This window comes from Saimiri boliviensis, chromosome 1, assembly GCF_048565385.1.
Source record: "Saimiri boliviensis isolate mSaiBol1 chromosome 1, mSaiBol1.pri, whole genome shotgun sequence".
NCBI classification, from domain to species: domain Eukaryota; kingdom Metazoa; phylum Chordata; class Mammalia; order Primates; family Cebidae; genus Saimiri; species Saimiri boliviensis.
The window spans coordinates 218,760,945-218,779,997 of NC_133449.1; the positions used below are offsets into that span (position 1 = coordinate 218,760,945).

The 19,053-nt window shown below is 37.9% G+C and overlaps 1 protein-coding gene across 4 annotated transcripts in view; it reads right to left on the minus strand.

Annotated features, from left to right (window-relative positions):
• Positions 1–19,053, minus strand: part of ADGRV1 (adhesion G protein-coupled receptor V1) — a 583,497-nt gene that overhangs the window by 512,350 nt on the left and 52,094 nt on the right. For all 4 annotated transcript variants that reach the window (XM_074383772.1, XM_003920760.4, XM_074383775.1 and 1 more), the window contains exons 6-10: positions 17,948–18,061; positions 15,419–15,984; positions 14,476–14,746; positions 13,783–14,112; positions 1,516–1,692 (exon numbers count right to left, since the gene is read on the minus strand). In XM_074383772.1, the coding sequence (XP_074239873.1) occupies positions 1,516–1,692; positions 13,783–14,112; positions 14,476–14,746; positions 15,419–15,984; positions 17,948–18,061 (1,458 nt within the window). The remainder of the gene's footprint in view (positions 1–1,515; positions 1,693–13,782; positions 14,113–14,475; positions 14,747–15,418; positions 15,985–17,947; positions 18,062–19,053) is intronic.

Sequence of the window (19,053 nt, forward strand, 5' to 3'; positions counted from 1 at the left end):
TCATCTTGGAAAAAAAACCAAGACATTTTTACCATTAATCATTCTGCTACTTCAACTTACAATGGTCAGAAGATGAAACTAGTGAGGAAAGATTCTTAGGGAAGACAAAAGAAGTAACAGAGGGCTGGGTCCTAAATCACCTTGAGGGAGTGGGCATCATCCAGGCTGTATCTGAACAAACAAAGAAAAACTCCTAGTTTTTCTGCTGTTTCCCAAGAGGGGAAGAATGCAGGTTCGAGGAGCCCAAAACTTCCTAAAAGCTAATTTTTCTTAAGGAAAAAAATATGAAATGGTAAATGTACAGCTTTTTAAGATAAATAAAAGCAATACACTCTTTGACAGCAAACTAACCTTTAGACAAGAGTGTATTCAGAAAAAAACACAAAAAATCAAAACCATCTTGAAAAATGAAACTTCTCTGTCCATTTATTTAAGCTAATATACAACGGAAATTGAGGTCACCATATTTTAATATAAAGCTTTGATAACAAAAACTCTCCTCCTTTCTGATCTAAACCTCAACTCGGTTTAAATCAAATTTAAGTGTGGGGTACTTGGAGAAGGTCTCAGGGACAGACTATGACTCAGGCAATGGTAAAGCTGAAGGAAGAACCATCCCTAAATAGAAGCTTGGGAAAAATCCAACCAGGGTATGCAGTGGTGGGGGCAAGGGGAGGGATGGGGTGCTGTGTATGTGAATTTTTTATATGTCTATATGTAAAAATGTATATATACTGTACAAATATATAAAATTTAAAATTCTTAAGATTTAGCAGTCCACAACTTTACCACATCATTTCCACCATCAAGCATAAGGCCCAAGATGGCCACCTCACTCCAACCAAGCATATGGAATGCTCAGAAATGGAGTACGTCAAGCACACCTGTGGCACCACATCTTGGCTATTAAGAAAAGAAAAAAAAAAAGGTTTATAGCCCAGGCACGATGGCTCACACGTATAATCCCATCAGTTTGGGAGGCTAAGAGAGGTGGACCACTTGAGCTCAGGAGTTGGGGACCAAACTGGGCAACATGACAAAACACCCATCTTTACTAAAAATAAAAAATAAAAAATAAATAGCTGGGAGTGGTGGCATACACCTGTAGTCTCAGCTACTGGGGAGGTTGAGGTTGGAGGTTCAATTGAGCCTGAGGTAGAGGTTGCAGTGAGCCAAGATTGCACCACTGCACAGCCTGGGTGACAGAGTAAAATATTCTCTCAAAAATTAAAAAAAAAAAAAAGAAAAGAAAGTTTATGTTTGGCTACCACTGTATCGAATGTCACAGAACTATCTGAAAGCTGTCACATCAAAATATCCTACACTCACTATGAGCAATTAACTCTAATTTCATTCTAACATTGCAAAAGATGATGGAAAAATCACATACTCATTAGTTACCTATGTCAAATGGCATATGGAAAGCTTGCTGTACACCACGAAGCTTTTTAAGATCTGTTAACCCTATATGCTAATCCTATTTTAGGCCCCATCAGTAAGAAAGGGCCTACTTACCACTTCAGCAGCAAAATCTTCTGGTTCATGCAAAATAATCGGAAGATTGCTAAGAAAGCCAATTTCTCCATTTGCAATGGCTGGAGTAACCAGTAAAGAAATATTGCAGATTTCCCCAAATCTAGGGCTTATGGGTGGGATTAGGGGAATTATATTCACCAGCTCTACAGTTTCCAACTATAATAAAAAAAATAAACAAAAAGTAATAAGAATTGATAGAAGAGTACATTTTTTTAAAGGCTTAACAGCATGGGGCGACAAAATAAGTATAGATAGAGGTCACCAATAATTTGGCAACATTATTCTCCTCCTCCTAATTCACCATCCCTTTTCTGTCTCCTTCGCTGGCCTCTGGAGCTCTTTCTGCCCTTCAATTTTTATCATTCCCCAGGGGTCTGCCTAACTCCTTTATCTTATAATTTTATGCCCTCTCCTCAATAATCTCTGCATCTCTCCCTCTAATTCCAAATCATTATAACCAACTGCCACCAGACATCATATAAACGTCACACAAACACCTTACATATACAATGTCTAAAACAGAAATCACTATCTCTCTTCCATGCCCTTTCACTGGATCATCACCAGTGCCACCACCTGCTATTCCTCCTTGCAACCTACATCTAACTACCTTGTCCTTAAAGCAAAATATCAGAAAGTTGTCCATATCACCTTCCTGTCTTCCACTGACGCACACTTCCAATCATCACCCATTTCCCTTCTCGTCCAGAAAAAATCCAGTATCAGAAGACGACTCAGAACTCCATTTATAACTTCATGCATCTTTATATTTAAAAAACTGCAATGTGTAACATGCATACATAACACATACATAACATATAGTGGCCCTGTAGTTATAAATTTTACAAATTGCTGGTTTATGAACATTTGATGTATTCCAGATTTTTACTTCCCAACACGTCTGTAGAGCTCTTGTGAGTCTGTGTCCTTTTCAGCATTTTCCCAATACATGACACAGACTTGACATAGACTAGAAACTGCAGCAGCTTCACAACAAATGTTTGTTAATTCCTCCCTTCTACACAATCTGAGCTCTATAAGAATTCTGATAAATCACAAACATTCAACATCTTAAATATTCTGACTTTTCAAAATCTAACTTCTCAATGCTCTCAGTGTTTACTTCAAGAGTGCAGGAATAGTTACTCATTACAGGACTGCAAAAACAATAGGGATTTTAAGTCATTAAAATAAGACACAATTTTTAACTTAATAAAACCTGTCTCTCTCACTCTTTAGAATTCTCTGTTAGGCTTTATAGTGTTGAAGTGACGACACTAAGTAACCACCAGTAAACCTGTGATTTAAATAGATTTTCCGCAAGTGGACAGGACTGGTACTGATTTCCCTCCTACTTTGTAATGAATAGTACATTTTAATGAGTAAAAGTAAAAGTCTTTTTTAAATGTCACATATTTTGCTTTAAAAATCATATACTGTAGAAAGACATAAACAATTTCGGTTTGGTAAACATTTGAATAAAAGAAAAAAATTAGATTGATAAATTTTGTCAAATATTGGCATATGGATGAAGCCAAATAAACTGTGATCTTTAGTATACTGCATTTACTTTACAATGTAAATAAAATGTAAAGATAAATAATTAAAGTCACATAACTGTCATTTTTTCTAGAGAAAAGGAATATATATATACACATATATTTATTTATCATACGAAATAGCACAAAGATAAATAAAATACAAATATTTCAATGGTATATAAATATAATGGTGTACATTAATATAAGGCAAAGGTATTTCTAAAATACACTGGTCATGCATGAGTTAGCACATATTTGTGAATGAATATTCTCATTGCTTTATATTCCAAAAGAGCTAATCTGATAATACTGTGTTAAACGTCAAGAAAAAATATATATATTTTTTACTGAAAGCTTTCTAAAAAGAAAGAAAAATGTAAGTCATATTTCCCTACATTTATCAAAAAAGTTACAGAATTAATTCTATAGTATTTTTGAAAAATAGAAAATATAGATGGTTATGAAATGAACTGATGGAAAAGAAGATGCTAATTGTACATGGCTTATTTCCCAGCCTATAAGCCTTTTTTTGTCTGGGTTCCATCTGCTAAATCAAATTGCTCTATTCATTCATAAAGAATCGTTCTTTACTTTCAGACAGTTTGCCATTGGGACAGCACATTAGTAGCCCTATGCTTGCCAAAAGCTGCATCTCAGACTACTGTATTTAGCTGAGAGGGTTACTAAAGAATGAGGAGCGACCAAAGAATTCTTCTTTCTTTAGTTTCATTCAACTTTGCAGGCAGAGGCTGAGGCTTCCTATTCTTGAGTTGCTCATCCATTATGTGCTATGCAAAATACACAAACCTCTTATTCCAACCAGCCTTCCAGAACCTACAGCTGTTTTGAACCTCAATGAATTGTGTCAGTGACTAATAATGCCTTGTTCCCCCAAACAAGTGTTAAATTAACTGCACTGTAAGACCTTTGTGTTTTAACTATATTGAGAGATATAGAAAGAACTGAGTGTGAAATTAGTGGTGCAACTTTCCAACCCAGGATCACCAAAAATCAGATATTAATTACATCCTCCTTCAGTTTTTTTCTTAGTTTTCAAGGGTCATCAAAAAATTAATTCTGTATGTTTATATAGAACACTGAAGCTGAGTAGCTAATATCTGACTTGTAGAAAGTTTCTAATAAGGATGTGCTTGTACAAGAATTCTCTATGGCTACTTAGATAGAAATATTGGAACTTTTCAAAAGATTAAAAGTTTAACAGAGGACACTGATACTAGCACAGATATAAGGGTCTCTATCCACAGTAAAGACTGGTTTGGAGGCATTATGAGAAAAGAAATTAGAAAACTGGAATGACAACAAAAACGTTCTCTGTAACTCCATAATAACATTCTGCATCATCAATTCTGAAACTCTTATCACATCATTGCAACTACTCTAGATATGCCAGAATGCCTAGGCCTCCATGAAAGCAAAAGCAACTGTATAAAATCTTTGCCTCATTCCACTTGTTTTAATAATCTGGTTCTTATATGAGTTGTAGATTATGCAAGACTGGAGACAAACAGAAAGGAGAATGCTAGGCACGAAAAAAATCCCCAAAAACCCTTAAACATACACTTAGGAGAATGTTCTGAAATCCTGAAACCTGAGGATACTGACAGTAGAGAAGACAAACAAGTGCTCACATCAGAAATAAATTGTATCCCAGAGAGTCTTGAAATTTGGGAAAGGCTACCCTAAGTGTGAACTGGTAAAATCAGGATGCATTTACATATTAATAAAATCAATTATTAAAAGCAAACAAATTATGTCATTTTGTTGTATAAAGCCAGAGGTTTTTTTTTTTTGTTTTGGTGTTATTTTTAGTTTCTAAATATATCTCTAAATGTGTTCTGGTGGCAGCATTCTAGTTGTTTTAACTTAATGCTCACAAGGGACCCAGTCATGTGCTTGGCCATTGCAGTATTTCACTTCACAGATCCAGACCCCCTGGCATCCACAAGCCACAGGACAAACCAGACGCAATTGTTAATACAGCCATGTTCCATGTGCCTATCACTTCAGGAAAAATCCAAGGGTCCACCAGAGAGTGAGTCATCCTCACAGACAGAACACACATTATATGAAAATATTCCCACTTGGAGGAGATGCAAGAAAACAAAAAAAAATAATAATAAAGATGAAGATCAGGATCTACTGCCATTAGTGTAGGGCTCTGGGGAAGAGGACAAATGCCTCCCTCTGTGTAGGCATATTACAAAAAGGTGTCCTTTACATACTAACAAATCCTACATCCCCATAAACAGGTCACCCACTAAGTCCCTTTGACAGAACAAAAGTCCTCGAAAAATACACAAACAGCACAAGTATGCCTGGAGGCTCAGCTTAGAAAAAGGCAGGAGTCTTCAAACTGAAAACAGTCACCCTACCAAGTGCTGACACAGTCTTACAAAATTCAGAACACCAAGGAACAGTTGCAAAAAGCTTTCAGAGATAAATATCAAGTTATCTTAAAAGATAAATCATCTCCTTCACTTCGAATTTCTCATTTGCAACTCTGGAAGCTTAACAACCATACTGTTCAAGTTCTGAAGAAGAAATTATTTTAATCTAGAAATATCTACCAAGCCAATCTATCAATGTCAGTTTAAAATTTCACATTTCAGCTGCTAAAAGACTCAAAAAGTTTACCTTACATATACACTTTCAGCACATGTATTTGAGGGTAGCTACATTTCAACAAAACTACAGCATAATCCCAAAAGAGAAACGCAAGAAGTCAAGGAAATTCAGGAGTTCAGTAAAAACCATCCCAGACAACAGGTGTGAAACAAGCATACAACGCAGTTAGTATAGCTAAACTCAACATTCAACATGCACAGGAAGACAGCTGCAAGGTGTCAATAATGCAGTGAAGATGACATATAGAAAACAGACAATGAGAAACTCCAGAGAAAGGAATAACAAATCCATTATAAAATCTAGGCAAGGAGATGCTGGGAAGATGGCCGCCTAAGAACAGCTCCGGACTTCAGCTCCCAGTGAAAGTGCAGAGGGTGAGTGGACGCCGCATTTCCAAACGAACTCTTATTGCCCACAGACCAGGAGATACCCAGGCAGAGGGGTCGCCAGCGTCGCAGTCCCAGCCGGTGCGGCTGTTTTGGCCCTGCGAGGCTGATTCCGCCCGCGCGGCTGCTGTGACCATGCCCTGTTGCTGTGGTTCTCCTTATGAAAGCCACTGGTCTGGGAGCCCTCTTAGCTGGCGATCAGAGCCCTGAGACGGCAGAGTTGCCCATTCATCTGAAATAGCGAGCCAGGCCAGGAGATTCCTAGGCAAAAAATCCGCCAGGAGCCGGCGCAGCAGTTTGAGCCGACTCAGTGAGTCGTAGCACGGGAGATCCCAGCGCCTTTTCAACAAGCGACTGGAACGCGGGGTTGTTCAACTTAAAAGAAAGGACTCTGAGTCAGGGAGCCAGGTGATCAAGCTCGGTTGGTCCCACCCCTCCACCCCCAACAACAAGGAAAACAAAAACAGTAATTGGAAACCCTCTGGGTTGAGCCCTTCAAACCAAGCACAGCTGAACCGGGATGGTCTGGCTCCGTGGGGGAGGGGCTTCCGCCATTACTGAGACTCTCCACTGCTAAGGAGTCAGGCTGCCGTTGCCGAGGCAACCCGCCATTGCTGAGACAACCTGCCACAACAGAGAGAGTCCCCCATAACAGAGGCGGGGCCACGGTTGCCGAGACAGTTCTAACTACGCCCATATAAACAGGACTGCAGGGAAGAGCTCAGGGCAGCTGGGTGGAGCCCACAGCAGCTCAGAAAGCCCCAGCGGGCAGGCAGTGGCTAGGCGTGCTGCTAGCTGGGCGGGTCAGACCTGAAAGAAAAATCAAAAAAGGCAGTAGTGCAACGGAAACTCATAAAGCTCCAACTCCCTGGGACAGAGCACCTGGGAACAAAAAGTGCTTTATGAGTTCAGCTGCAGCAGACCTAAACATACCTGCCCAGCAGCTCTGAACGAACAACGGAGCTCACAACTCAGGACTTAAGCCCCAATAAAAGATAGACTGTCTCCTCAAGTAGCTCCCTGACCCCCATTGATCCAAAGACTCACCTCATAAAGGAGAGAACGGACTGACAGTAGGCGAGCATCCTTCTGGGACAAAGATAGCAGAAGAGGAAACTGGCAGCAACCCTTACTGTTCTGCAGCTGCTGCAGGTGATCCACAGGCAAGCAGGGCCTGGAGAGGACCTAAGCAGTCCTACAGCAGAGGGGCCAGACTGTTAGAAGGAAAGCTTAAAAAAAAAAAAAAAAGAAGAAGAAGTAACTTCAGCATCCACAAACTAGAAGCTCACTCAGAGACCCAATCTGAAAGACAGTAATTACAAAGACAACAGGTGGATAAACCCACAAAAATGGAAAGAAACCAGCGCAAAAAGGATGAAAACTCCCGAAACCAGAACACCTCTCCTCCTAAAAGGGATCACAACTCCTCACCAGCAAGGGAACCAGACCGGATGGAGAAGGAGGGTGATGAAATGACAGAATCAGACTTCAGGTGGGTAGTAAGAAACTACAGTGAGTTAAAAGAACATGTTCTAACCCAACGCAAAGAAAATAGGAACCTTGAATAAAGATTGGACGAAATGTTAACGAGAATGGACAGCATAGAGAGGAATATAAGTGAATTGATGGAGCTGAAAAACACAACACGAGAACTTCGTGAAGCATGCACAAGTTTCAACAGCCGAATTGACCAAGCAGAAGAAAGGATATCAACTCAATGAAATAAAAAGAGAAGGCAAGAACAGAGAAAAAAGTGCAAAAAGGAATGAACAAAATCTTCAAGAAATGTGGGAATATGTGAAAAGACCTAATCTACGTCTGATAGGTGTACCTGAATATGATGAAGAGAATGAATCCAAGCTGGAAAATACTCTTCAGGATATTATCCAGGAAAAATTCCCCAACCTAGCAAGGCAGACCAATATTCAAATCCAGGAAATACAGAGAACACCACAAAGATATTCCTCAAGAAGAGCAACCCCAAGGCACATAATCGTCAGATTCACCAGGGTTGAAATGAAAGAGAAAATGCTAAGGGCAGTCAGAGAGAAAGGTCAGGTTACCCACAAAGGGAAGCCCATTAGACTCACAGCAGATCTCTCAGCAGAAACCCTACAAGCCAGAAGAGATTGGGGGCCAATATTCAACATCCTTAAAGGAAAGAACTTTCAACCCAGAATCTCTTATCCAGCCAAACTAAGCTTCAAAAGTGAAGGAAAAATAAAATCCTTTGTGAACAAGCAAGCACTCAGAGATTTCATCACCACCAAACCTGCTCTACAAGAACTCCTGAAAGAGGCTCTACGCATATAAAGGAACAACCAGTACCAGCCACTCCAAAAACACACCAAATGGTAAAAGAGCATCAACACAATCAAGAAGCTGCATCAACTAACCAACAAAACAGCCAGGTAGCATCAAAATGACAGTATCAAATTCACACATAACAGTACTAACCCTAAACGTCAATGGACTAAATGCCCCAATCAAAAGACACAGACTGGCAAATTGGATAAAAAGCCAAAACCCATCAGTGTGCTGTATCCAGGAAACCCATCTTACATGCAAGGATACACAAAGGCTCAAAATAAAGGGATGGAGGAAGATCTACCAAGCAAATGGAGAGCAAAAAAAGGCAGGAGTTGCAATTCTCATCTCTGATAAAATAGACTTTAAAGCAACAAAGATCAAAAGAGACAAAGAAGGACATTACATAATGGTAAAAGGATCACTGCAACAAGAGCTAACGATCCTAAATATATATGCACCCAATACAGGAGCACCCAGATACATAAGGCAAGTTCTTAATGACTTACAAAGAGACTTAGACTCCCACACAATAATAGTGGGAGACTTTAACACCCCATTGTCAATATTAGACAGAACAACCAGACAGAAAATCAACAAGGATATCCAGGACCTGAACTCAGACCTGGAACAAGCAAACCTAATAGACATTTACAGAACTCTCCACCCCAAATCCACAGAATATACATTCTTCTCAGCACCACATCACACCTACTCTAAAATTGACCACATAATTGGCAATAAATCACTCCTCAGCAAATGCAGAAGAACAGAAATCATAACAAACATTCTATCAGACCACAGTGCAAAAAAGTTAGAACTCAGAATGCAGAAGCTAGCTCAGAACCGCACTGCTTCATGGAAACTAAACAACTTGCTCTTGAATGTTGACTGGATAAACAATGAAATCAAGGCAGAAATAAAGATGTTCTTCGAAACCGATGAGAACGAAGACACAACATACCAGAATCTCTGGGACACATTTAAAGCAGTCTCTAGAGGAAAATATATAGCAATGAGTGCCCACATGAGAAGAAAGGAGAGATCTAAAATTGACACCCTATCATCAAAATTGAAAGAGCTAGAAGAGCAAGATCAAAAAAACTCAAAACCTAGCAGAAGACAGGAAATAAATAAGATCAGAGCAGAACTGAAGGAAATAGAGACACAAAAAACTCTTCAAAAAAATCAATAAATCCAGGAGCTGGTTTTTTGAAAAGATCAACAAAATAGAAAGACCACTAGCCAGATTAATAAAAAAGAAAAGAGAGAATAACCAAATTGATGCAATAAAAAACGATAAAGGGGATATCACCACAGATTCCATAGAAATCCAAACCATCATCAGAGATTATTACAAACAACTCTATGCACATAAACTAGTAAACCTGGAAGAAATGGATAAATTCCTGGACACCTGCATCCTCCCAAGCCTAAACCTGGAAGAAGCCGAAACTCTGAATAGACCAATAACATGGTCTGAAGTCGAGGCAGCAATAAAGAGCCTACCACCCAAAAAAAGCCCAGGTCCAGATGGGTTCACAGCTGAATTCTACCAGACATACAGAGAGGAGCTGATACCATTCCTTCTGAAACTATTCCAGACAATCCAAAAAGAGGGAAACCTTCCCAAATCATTTTGCGAGACAAACATCATCCTGATACCAAAACCCAGCAGAGACTCAACAAGAAAAGAAAATTTCAGGCCAATATCCATGATGAACATAGATGCAAAAATCTTCAATAAAATACTGGCAAACCGATTGCAACAGCATATCAAAAAGCTCATCCACCATGATCAAGTGGGATTCATCCCGGGGATGCAAGGCTGGTTCAACATACGCAAGTCCATAAACATAATTCACCACATAAACAGAACCAAAGACAAAAACCACATGATTATCTCAATTGATGCAAAGAAGGCTTTTGACAAAATTCAACAACACTTTATGCTAAAAACCCTCAATAAACTAGGTATTGACGGAACGTATCTCAAAACAATAAAAGCTATTTACGACAAACCAACAGCCAATATCATACTGAATGGGCAAAAACTGGAAGCATTCCCTTTGAAATCTGGCACTAGACATGGATGCCCTCTCTCACCACTCCTATTCAATATAGTACTGGAAGTTCTAGCCAGAGCAATCAGGCAAGAAAAAGAAATAAAGGGTATCCAAATTGGAAAGGAGGAAATCAAATTGTCTCTATTTGCATATGACATGATTGTATATCTGGAAGACCCCATCATCTCAGCCCAAAATCTCCTGAAACTGATAAGCAACTTCAGCAAACTCTCAGGATACAAAATCAATGTGCAAAAATCACAAGCATTCCTATACAACAGTAATAGACTTAAAGAGAGCCAAATCAAGAACGAACTGCCATTCACAATTGCTACAAAGAAAATAAAATACCTAGGAATACAACTAACAAGGAACGTAAAGGACCTCTTCAAGGAGAACTACAATCCATTGCTCAACGAAATAAGAGAGGATACAAACAGACGGAGAAACATTCCATGTTCATGGTTAGGAAGAATCAACATTGTGAAAATGGCTATACTGCCCAAAGTAATTTACATATTCAACACTATTCCCATCAAGCTACCAATGACATTCTTCACAGAACTGGAAAAAAAACACCTTAAACTTCATATGGAACCAAAAGAGAGCCCGCATAGCCAAGTCAATTATAAGCAGAAAGAACAAAGCAGGAGGCATCACACTACCGGACTTCAAACTATACTACAAGGCTACAGTAATCAAAACAGCATGGTACTGGTACCAAAACAGAGATATAGACCAATGGAACAGAACAGAGGCCTCAGAGGAAATACAACATACCCACAACCATCTGATCTTCGACAAACCTGACAAAAACAAGCAATGGGGAAAGGACTCCCTGTTTAATAAATGGTGTTGGGAAAACTGGCTAGCCATGTGCAGAAAGCAGAAACAGGACCCCTTCCTGACACCTTACACCAAAATTAACTCCAGATGGATTAAAGACTTAAACATCAGACCTAACACCATAAAAGCCCTAGAAGAATATCTAGGCAAAACCATTCAGGACATACGTGTAGGCAAGGACTTCATGACCAAAATGCCAAAAGCAATGGCAACAAAAGCCAAAATAGACAAATGGGACCCAATCAAACTCCACAGCTTCTGCACGGCAAAAGAAACAGTCAGTAGAGTGAATCGGCAACCAACAGAATGGGAAAAAATTTTTGCAGTCTACCCATCTGACAAGGGGCTGATATCCAGAATTTACAAAGAACTAAAGCAGATCTACAAGAAAAAAACAAACAAGCCCATTCAAAAATGGGTGAAGGATATGAACAGATACTTTACAAAAGAAGACATACAGGAGGCCAACAAACATATGAAAAAATGCTCATCGTCACTGGTCATCAGAGAAATGCAAATCAAAACCACATTGAGATACCATCTCACACCAGTTAGAATGGGGATCATTAAAAAATCTGGAAACAACAGATGCTGGAGAGGATGTGGAGAAATAGGAACACTTTTACACCGTTGGTGGGAATGTAAATTAATTCAACCATTGTGGAAGACAGTGTGGCGATTCCTCAAGGACCTAAAAATAGAAATCCCATTTGACCCAGCAATCCCATTACTGGGTATATATCCAAAGGATTATAAATCATTCTACTACAAGGACACGTGCACACAAATGTTCATTGCAGCACTGTTTACAATAGCAAAGACCTGGAACCAACCCAAATGCCCAACAATGATAGACTGGATAGGGAAAATGTGGTACATATACACCATGGAATATTAAACAGCCATCAAAAACGATAAGTTCATGTCCTTTGTAGGGACATGGATGAACCTGGAAACCATCATTCTCAGCAAACTGACACAAGAGCAGAAAATCAAACACCATATATTCTCACTCATAGGCGGGTGTTGAACAATGAGAACACATGGACACAGGGAGGGGAGCACTACACACTGGGGTCCATTAGGGGGAAATGGGGGAGGGACGGGGGGGTGGGGAGGTGGGAAGAGATAGCATGGGGAGAAATGACAGATACAGGTGAGGGGACAGAAGGCAGCAAACCACACTGCCATGTGTGTACCTATGCAACAATCTTGCATGTTCTTCACATGTACCCCAAAACCTAAAATGCAATAAAAAAAAATCTAGGCAAAATATGGAATATATTTAAACGTGGCATGATTCAAAAAAAATAGTGAAACACGGTATTTCACTTGCTACATACTTCAGTTGGCAAAATGTATGGTAACATAAGATTTTAGCTCTTTCCTTGTCAATCCATTCACACTACCTGATTCTGCACTTAACTGATTTACATAATTCAAATTTGATAAGCACCCTTTATTGATTTTGAATTTTCAGCATTAAGCAATCAACACATGGAAAACAACAATAGTATCATAAATGAGTACAGATAGTTTACACTTTGGCCATAAAAGTAATATTTAATAGAAGTTGAGAAATGAAATATATAAAATGGAAGGATATGTCATGGGGATTTTACTAAATAGCTGAAGGTCCAGAGATTCTATCTAGACAAAGAAATCGATTTTTGAGTATATGATTTTAAAGTATTTATAAAATTTGTCTTGGACCAGGAGCAGTGGCTCATGCCTGTAATCCCAGCGCTTTGGGAGGTCCAGGCAGATAGATCATCTGAGGTCAGGAGTTCAAGACAAGCCTAGCCAACATGGTGAAACTCTATCTCTACTAAAAATACAAAAATTAGCCAGGTATGGTGGCAGACACCTGTAATCCCAGCTATTGGGGAAGGTGAGACAGGAGAATCGCTTGAACCCAGGATGCACAGGTTGCAGTGAGCTGAGATCGCGCCACTGCACTCCAGCCTGGGGAACAAAGCAAGACTAGCTAAAAAGAAAAACATATACATCATATTGCTTTATTTCTGAAATATTTTTCTTGTAATATTTATTATAAAAACGTATTTATTCTACAAATCCTATTCCTATGTCATATTTTCCCAAATCAATTCAAAGCAAGGTTAGCCTCTTTCTCCCACCCTCCCCTGTAATAGTTTGTAAGTTACTCTACTATGTCATCCATGACAGTCTGACTTGAATGACGGGTGTTTCACATCTGGTGTCCTTTTAATGTCACCTGATTAAAATATTAACTTTGATAAAAATTCTTGTCTTATTTATCCTTATATACCTTAGGAGCAGGCACAGTCTTTTGACTCCCTAAATAACTTTTAATAACAAAATATAAATGACAGCAAAATAACAAGGGCAAAATAATGTTTAGTTCATTCTTTTACACAGATTAGTACACCTGAAAGTTAACCAAAGTTACGACTATTTTAATCATAAAAGTACCTGTACTAGAAAGTGAGCCCCATTTTGAAGGAATGCATCATTTCTTATTGGTAATTTCGTAGTGACTTGAGTTTTTCGCTCTGGAAAAATGAGGTCATTTCTCCTCGATATATTTAAGATGCCATCTTTTGCTTGCAAGGGGTCCACAGCTCCAGCAGGAATGTAAAGTACAGAATAAAGCAGCCTCACATCTCCTTTAGTTCCTCCTAGTCTTGTAAAACTCAAAGATAAGTATCGTTCACCTGGGCTGCTTTCAATCTTCTGGTTTTCCATAGGAAAAAATGTTATTAGGCCATAAACATCATCACTATCTTGAATGTAGAACAAAAGCTGCAGATGAAGGAATAAAATATTAAAGTACAGAATCTCACATCTGAGATTATCAAACTCTGTATTTTCCATGCTATTCTAATTTTAAAATTTATTTATACTTCATGTTTAAAAATGATGACTTCTTGTACATAATGGAGTAAAAGAAGAACCAAAAACAGATTTGGAAATGTCCAAAATCATAGTTTGTGGAATTTTTTAGAGGATAAAATATTTATTTTCAGAAGAAATACTAAGCAAGAAAACTATTATTTTTCCTGTCCCTTCAAACTAAACATAAAGTAGATTTATGTGTGATCAAATTCTGTCTTTCTTCTACAGCACAGAAATATTAACAAGCATAAAGCATAATAAGAGTTATACCTCTGCTGGCTGGCTCACTTCTGCACCTCCTTGTATTGTGTGAGGCAGAATTTGAAGTAGATAAGCTTCTGCCTCTTCTGGAAGATCATCATCAACCACAGTAAGAGGGATGGTTGCCAACATCTGCCCTTGTGCAAAATGGAGAATTCCAGAGCTGGGTCTGATATCTGCTGTTACTGGTGAGGGATCACTGCTGTTCCGTGTCAACACCCAATTCACAGAGACATTCCCATGGGTGCCACCATTTCTAACCACTGTGATTTCTTCAAATCTTAAATTTTTTAAAAGAAATGTATATAGTCACATAGTACACTTTATTTCCGAGATAAGCTTTCCCGATATCAAGTTGTCCATTAAACACTGATAAAACCAGAATCTATGTAACAAAACAATAACTGATTTGCTTTTTGTTTTGTTCACAACAGGGTCATACTCTTGACCAAGCCGAAGTACAATGGCATGATCAGAGCCCACTACAACCTCAACCTCATGGACTCAGGTAATCCCCCTACATTGCCCTCCCAAATATCTGGGACCTCAGGTGCATACCACCACACTCAGCTAATCTTTTTACATTTTTTTTTTTTTTTTTTTTTGTGGACAGGGTCTCACTTTGTTGCCCAGACTGGTCTCTAACTCCTGACCTCAGGTAATCCTTCCCCTAAGCCTGCCAAAGTGCTGGGATTACAGGTGTGAATCACCATGGCTGGCGGAAAAAATGTTTTTAATATGAAAGTGTAAATATGTGAATGCATCCTCAGAAACTACTATACTATCAATCATTTGCATAATTACACTCCAAATAAGAAAGAAAACAGTGAAGTCATGGTAGAGAAAGTGACACATATTCTAACAGTTCATTGTTGTATCCAACACCACAAAACTTAAATCTTGGAATAACATATTAAAATAATGGTAGCAACATGTTTAAAATAAATCATACCTTGATATTGTATCTTCATCAATTATAACTGTCCTTTCAAACAAGACACTGTTGAATGAAAGGACTCCATACGGTTTATCATTTGGCTTAATGGTGACTTGAACAACAGAAGGACTTATTAGCACAGCATCTCCCTGTAAGGTATCTTTTAGTAACATAATGTGAAATGATTCAGAAATCTCTGGTATGGTGTCATCAACTATTTGAAATTTCAAGTGAGATTCATGAATAAAAGGTAGAAAAACAACAGATGTGTTTGGTTGAAGATCAATGAAGTCCAGATTTTGCTGGGCATGTGCTGTGGAATTCCCAGTTACAATAGCATAACTGATTGAAACCTCATATTCATCAGATCCAATCAGATTTCCATTACTGTCCTTTCCACGAACTACTGGAATTATGAGTATGTGGTCTTCCTCAGGAACCAAATAAGTACTCTGAAGGAATCTCACGGGACTATCATTTTTCTTAATGATGATCTCAACTGAATTCCTAGAGGTGTTAATCTCAGCTCCTCCTTCTACACTTTGCAGTTGAATCAAAAATATTTCATCATTTTCTGGTATCTGTTAAAGGAATATAAACAGAGGCAAAACATCAATAGCCAAAACACCTGCAAAGAAGCTAAAGTATAACAAGTCATTATGTTTCAATACAGTTACATAGAAATAAAAATTATTTAACTGAGGGAGCAAAGAGAGAGGCTTGTTTAGTCTCAAATTACTAAAATAGTTTCCACAGGTAAATAATGTATTTTAGACAGGAAAAGAAAATGTAACAAAGCAATGGTACAAGTAATGAAGTCCAGGCATAACATCTTTCAACCTTAATTGGTCCTTAGATTAACTCCAAAGATTAAATAATAAAAAAATTGACATACATTTCTATCAGTTTTATCAGGTTAGCAAGGTGAGAAGCAGTATTGAAAGTGTAAGAATCTGGAAAGTACATTAAACATTATATAAAAATGGTTTTCCTTGTGAATTATTCTTGTTTTTCTCCAAATGGTTGTTAATTCAGGAGTGAAACATATGACACCAATATATGCTTTTCAAGCTACACATCATGCCTCTCTGGAGAAAAAGCTATAAGAGTCAGTACCGGGCCGGGCGCGGTGGCTCAAGCCTGTAATCCCAGCACTTTGGGAGGCCGAGGCGGGTGGATCACGAGGTCGAGAGATCGAGACCATCCTGGTCAACATAGTGAAACCCCGTCTCTACTAAAAATACAAAAAACTAGCTGGGCGTGGTGGCGCGTGCCTGTAATCCCAGCTACTCAGGAGGCTGAGGCAGGAGAATTGCCTGAACCCAGGAGGCGGAGGTTGCGGTGAGCCGAGATCGCGCCATTGCACTCCAGCCTGGGTAACAAGAGCGAAACTCCGTCTCAAAAAAAAAAAAAAAAAAAAAAAAAAAAAAAAAAAAAAAGAGTCAGTACTAGGACAAATGTTGACATTGTTAAAGAGCAATTTTTTTTTTTTTTTTTTTTTTTTTTTTGCTGTTGCAGAGAAATCCTGGGGTTAATCTCCACTGTGCCGTGAGAGCTTTTCATTTACCATGCTATTTTAGAAAGTGAAAAAAATGCATGCTTTTACCTCCATCAGTAGCAATATAAAAAGCAAAGCTATTTAACTTAAAAACAGAATGTTGTGATTTGATTGATGGTCTTTTAAATTTATAATCAAAATGTATAATTAATCACCTCCCCAAATTATAGCCCATTCAATGCTCTGAGATCTTAAAACAAAAAGGTTTTTTTGCTTGCTTCCAGAATTAGAAAAACTAGAGATATCAATGCTTCCAAATAGTACATTTTTTCAAGAGAAAAACTGTTTTCTAATAATGTCTTCTAATCCTCTAATATTTCTTTTTTCCTTCTCTTGAGGTTTCTTGTGATTTGGTTTCAGAATTTTTGTAGGAGGGTAGAGGAAGGGTTACAAATTCCCAGCTATTTCCTTTTTGTTTTCTTTTATGGTAAAACTTAAGATTCTTCTATAAAAAGTCGTATTTTCTCTTGTTTAGCTCATGTGGGGGACATCATTGCACATTATTGTTCAGATTCATTCTTTTCTTACCAATTAACCTAGCTGTATCATGTATCTCTATCCTTGGTAGTTTCAATGTGAAACATGAAAACAATAAAAACCTTCCCATAAAAGTGAATATTGAAAATATCCAAACAAAAGAATATCAACTACAGTAGAATTTTTCATTGCTTTTATGGTAAAATATTTATTCTAGGTTAGTACTGTTCTTGCTCAAATTTGAAAGCACTAACAAAAATCGATTATCAGGGGATACAAAATGCTTACATATTTGTATGATGTATGGTTGCCAGTTACATTCAGATTCATCAGCTTTTAGACGTGCAATTTAATGTGAATTAAGTAAGGTAAATACTAATAAGATGTATTCCAAAATAGTCAGCTATTTATTGCTGAGGTATGACTGGCCACAATACATTAAGTTCATAGAGGACTGTGTTCTGCAACACAGAATCCTTGTCCCATTTAAGTATTTAACATTAGCCAACCTCATCATCAAGTACTGTCAAGTTATAAATTACTGTTGCTCTGCCAGGGGGAAAGGTGATATTTCCTTTTACTGGACTCAAATCTTCATCAGGGGTATTTGGGCCACCCTCTACCTGCAAAGAAACACACAATGCCATCAATAAATACCAAATACTTCACAAGATTGAGAAAGCATCATTGTGAAGTCAGCAGACAAAAATCTGAAGTTTAAAGATGTTCTGCTGCAAGAATTACACTAACCCATACCTAATTCTGCTCTTCGAATTAATAGGTCCTATAATGTAATTATAGATATCGACTATAATTGCATCAAACTTTATGGTTTTTACAAACTGTTTTTTCTCAACCATTATGTTAAATCTGACAGGGAAAACCTCTATAAATATTTCTTCATGAAAGAAAGGGTATTCAAGATTAGTAAATTCCCTCAAGTAATGGAATCAAATACCAGTTTTTCCACTTCACAAGCTGGATGTGAAGATGTGAAGAATAAATCAAATCATTCATTTAAAAAAGCATTTGTTAAGTATTCCATGTGGCATCTCTTTTAGATACTAAAGATTTAGCAGTGAACAGATCAAACTCCCCTCCATATATACCTGACATTTAAAGAAAGGGAATAAATGATAAATAAATGAATGGGCACGCATCAGATGATAATAAGTATCATAGAGGAAAAATTAAGAATAGCAGGAGAGAGACCAAGTGCCAGGGAGAGGTGCTATCTGTATGCAGTGATCATCAATCAACTTACAGCTGTATATGGCAATATTAAGCACTCCAAAATGTTACTTATAATTATTTAAATAAAAAACAGGTTACAAACATGGTAATATAACTTTAGACATCCACAGATAAGTTGAAAACACCATAACCTAGATGCTTCATTCTTTCTATAGACAATTATTTTCTAGTGTTTCCAATATTTATCAGAAAAATTTTTAATTTTTTATTTTGATTTTGAATTTTTAATTCATTACCTAAATGCATATTCCTAAGTACATGAAAAATCGTGTATGACTCTAGTGCAGAACTTGCAAGACTACTGCATATTTAGTGTTTACTATGTTTTTCACGCATTACTGCCTTCTGCTGTTCTATGTTC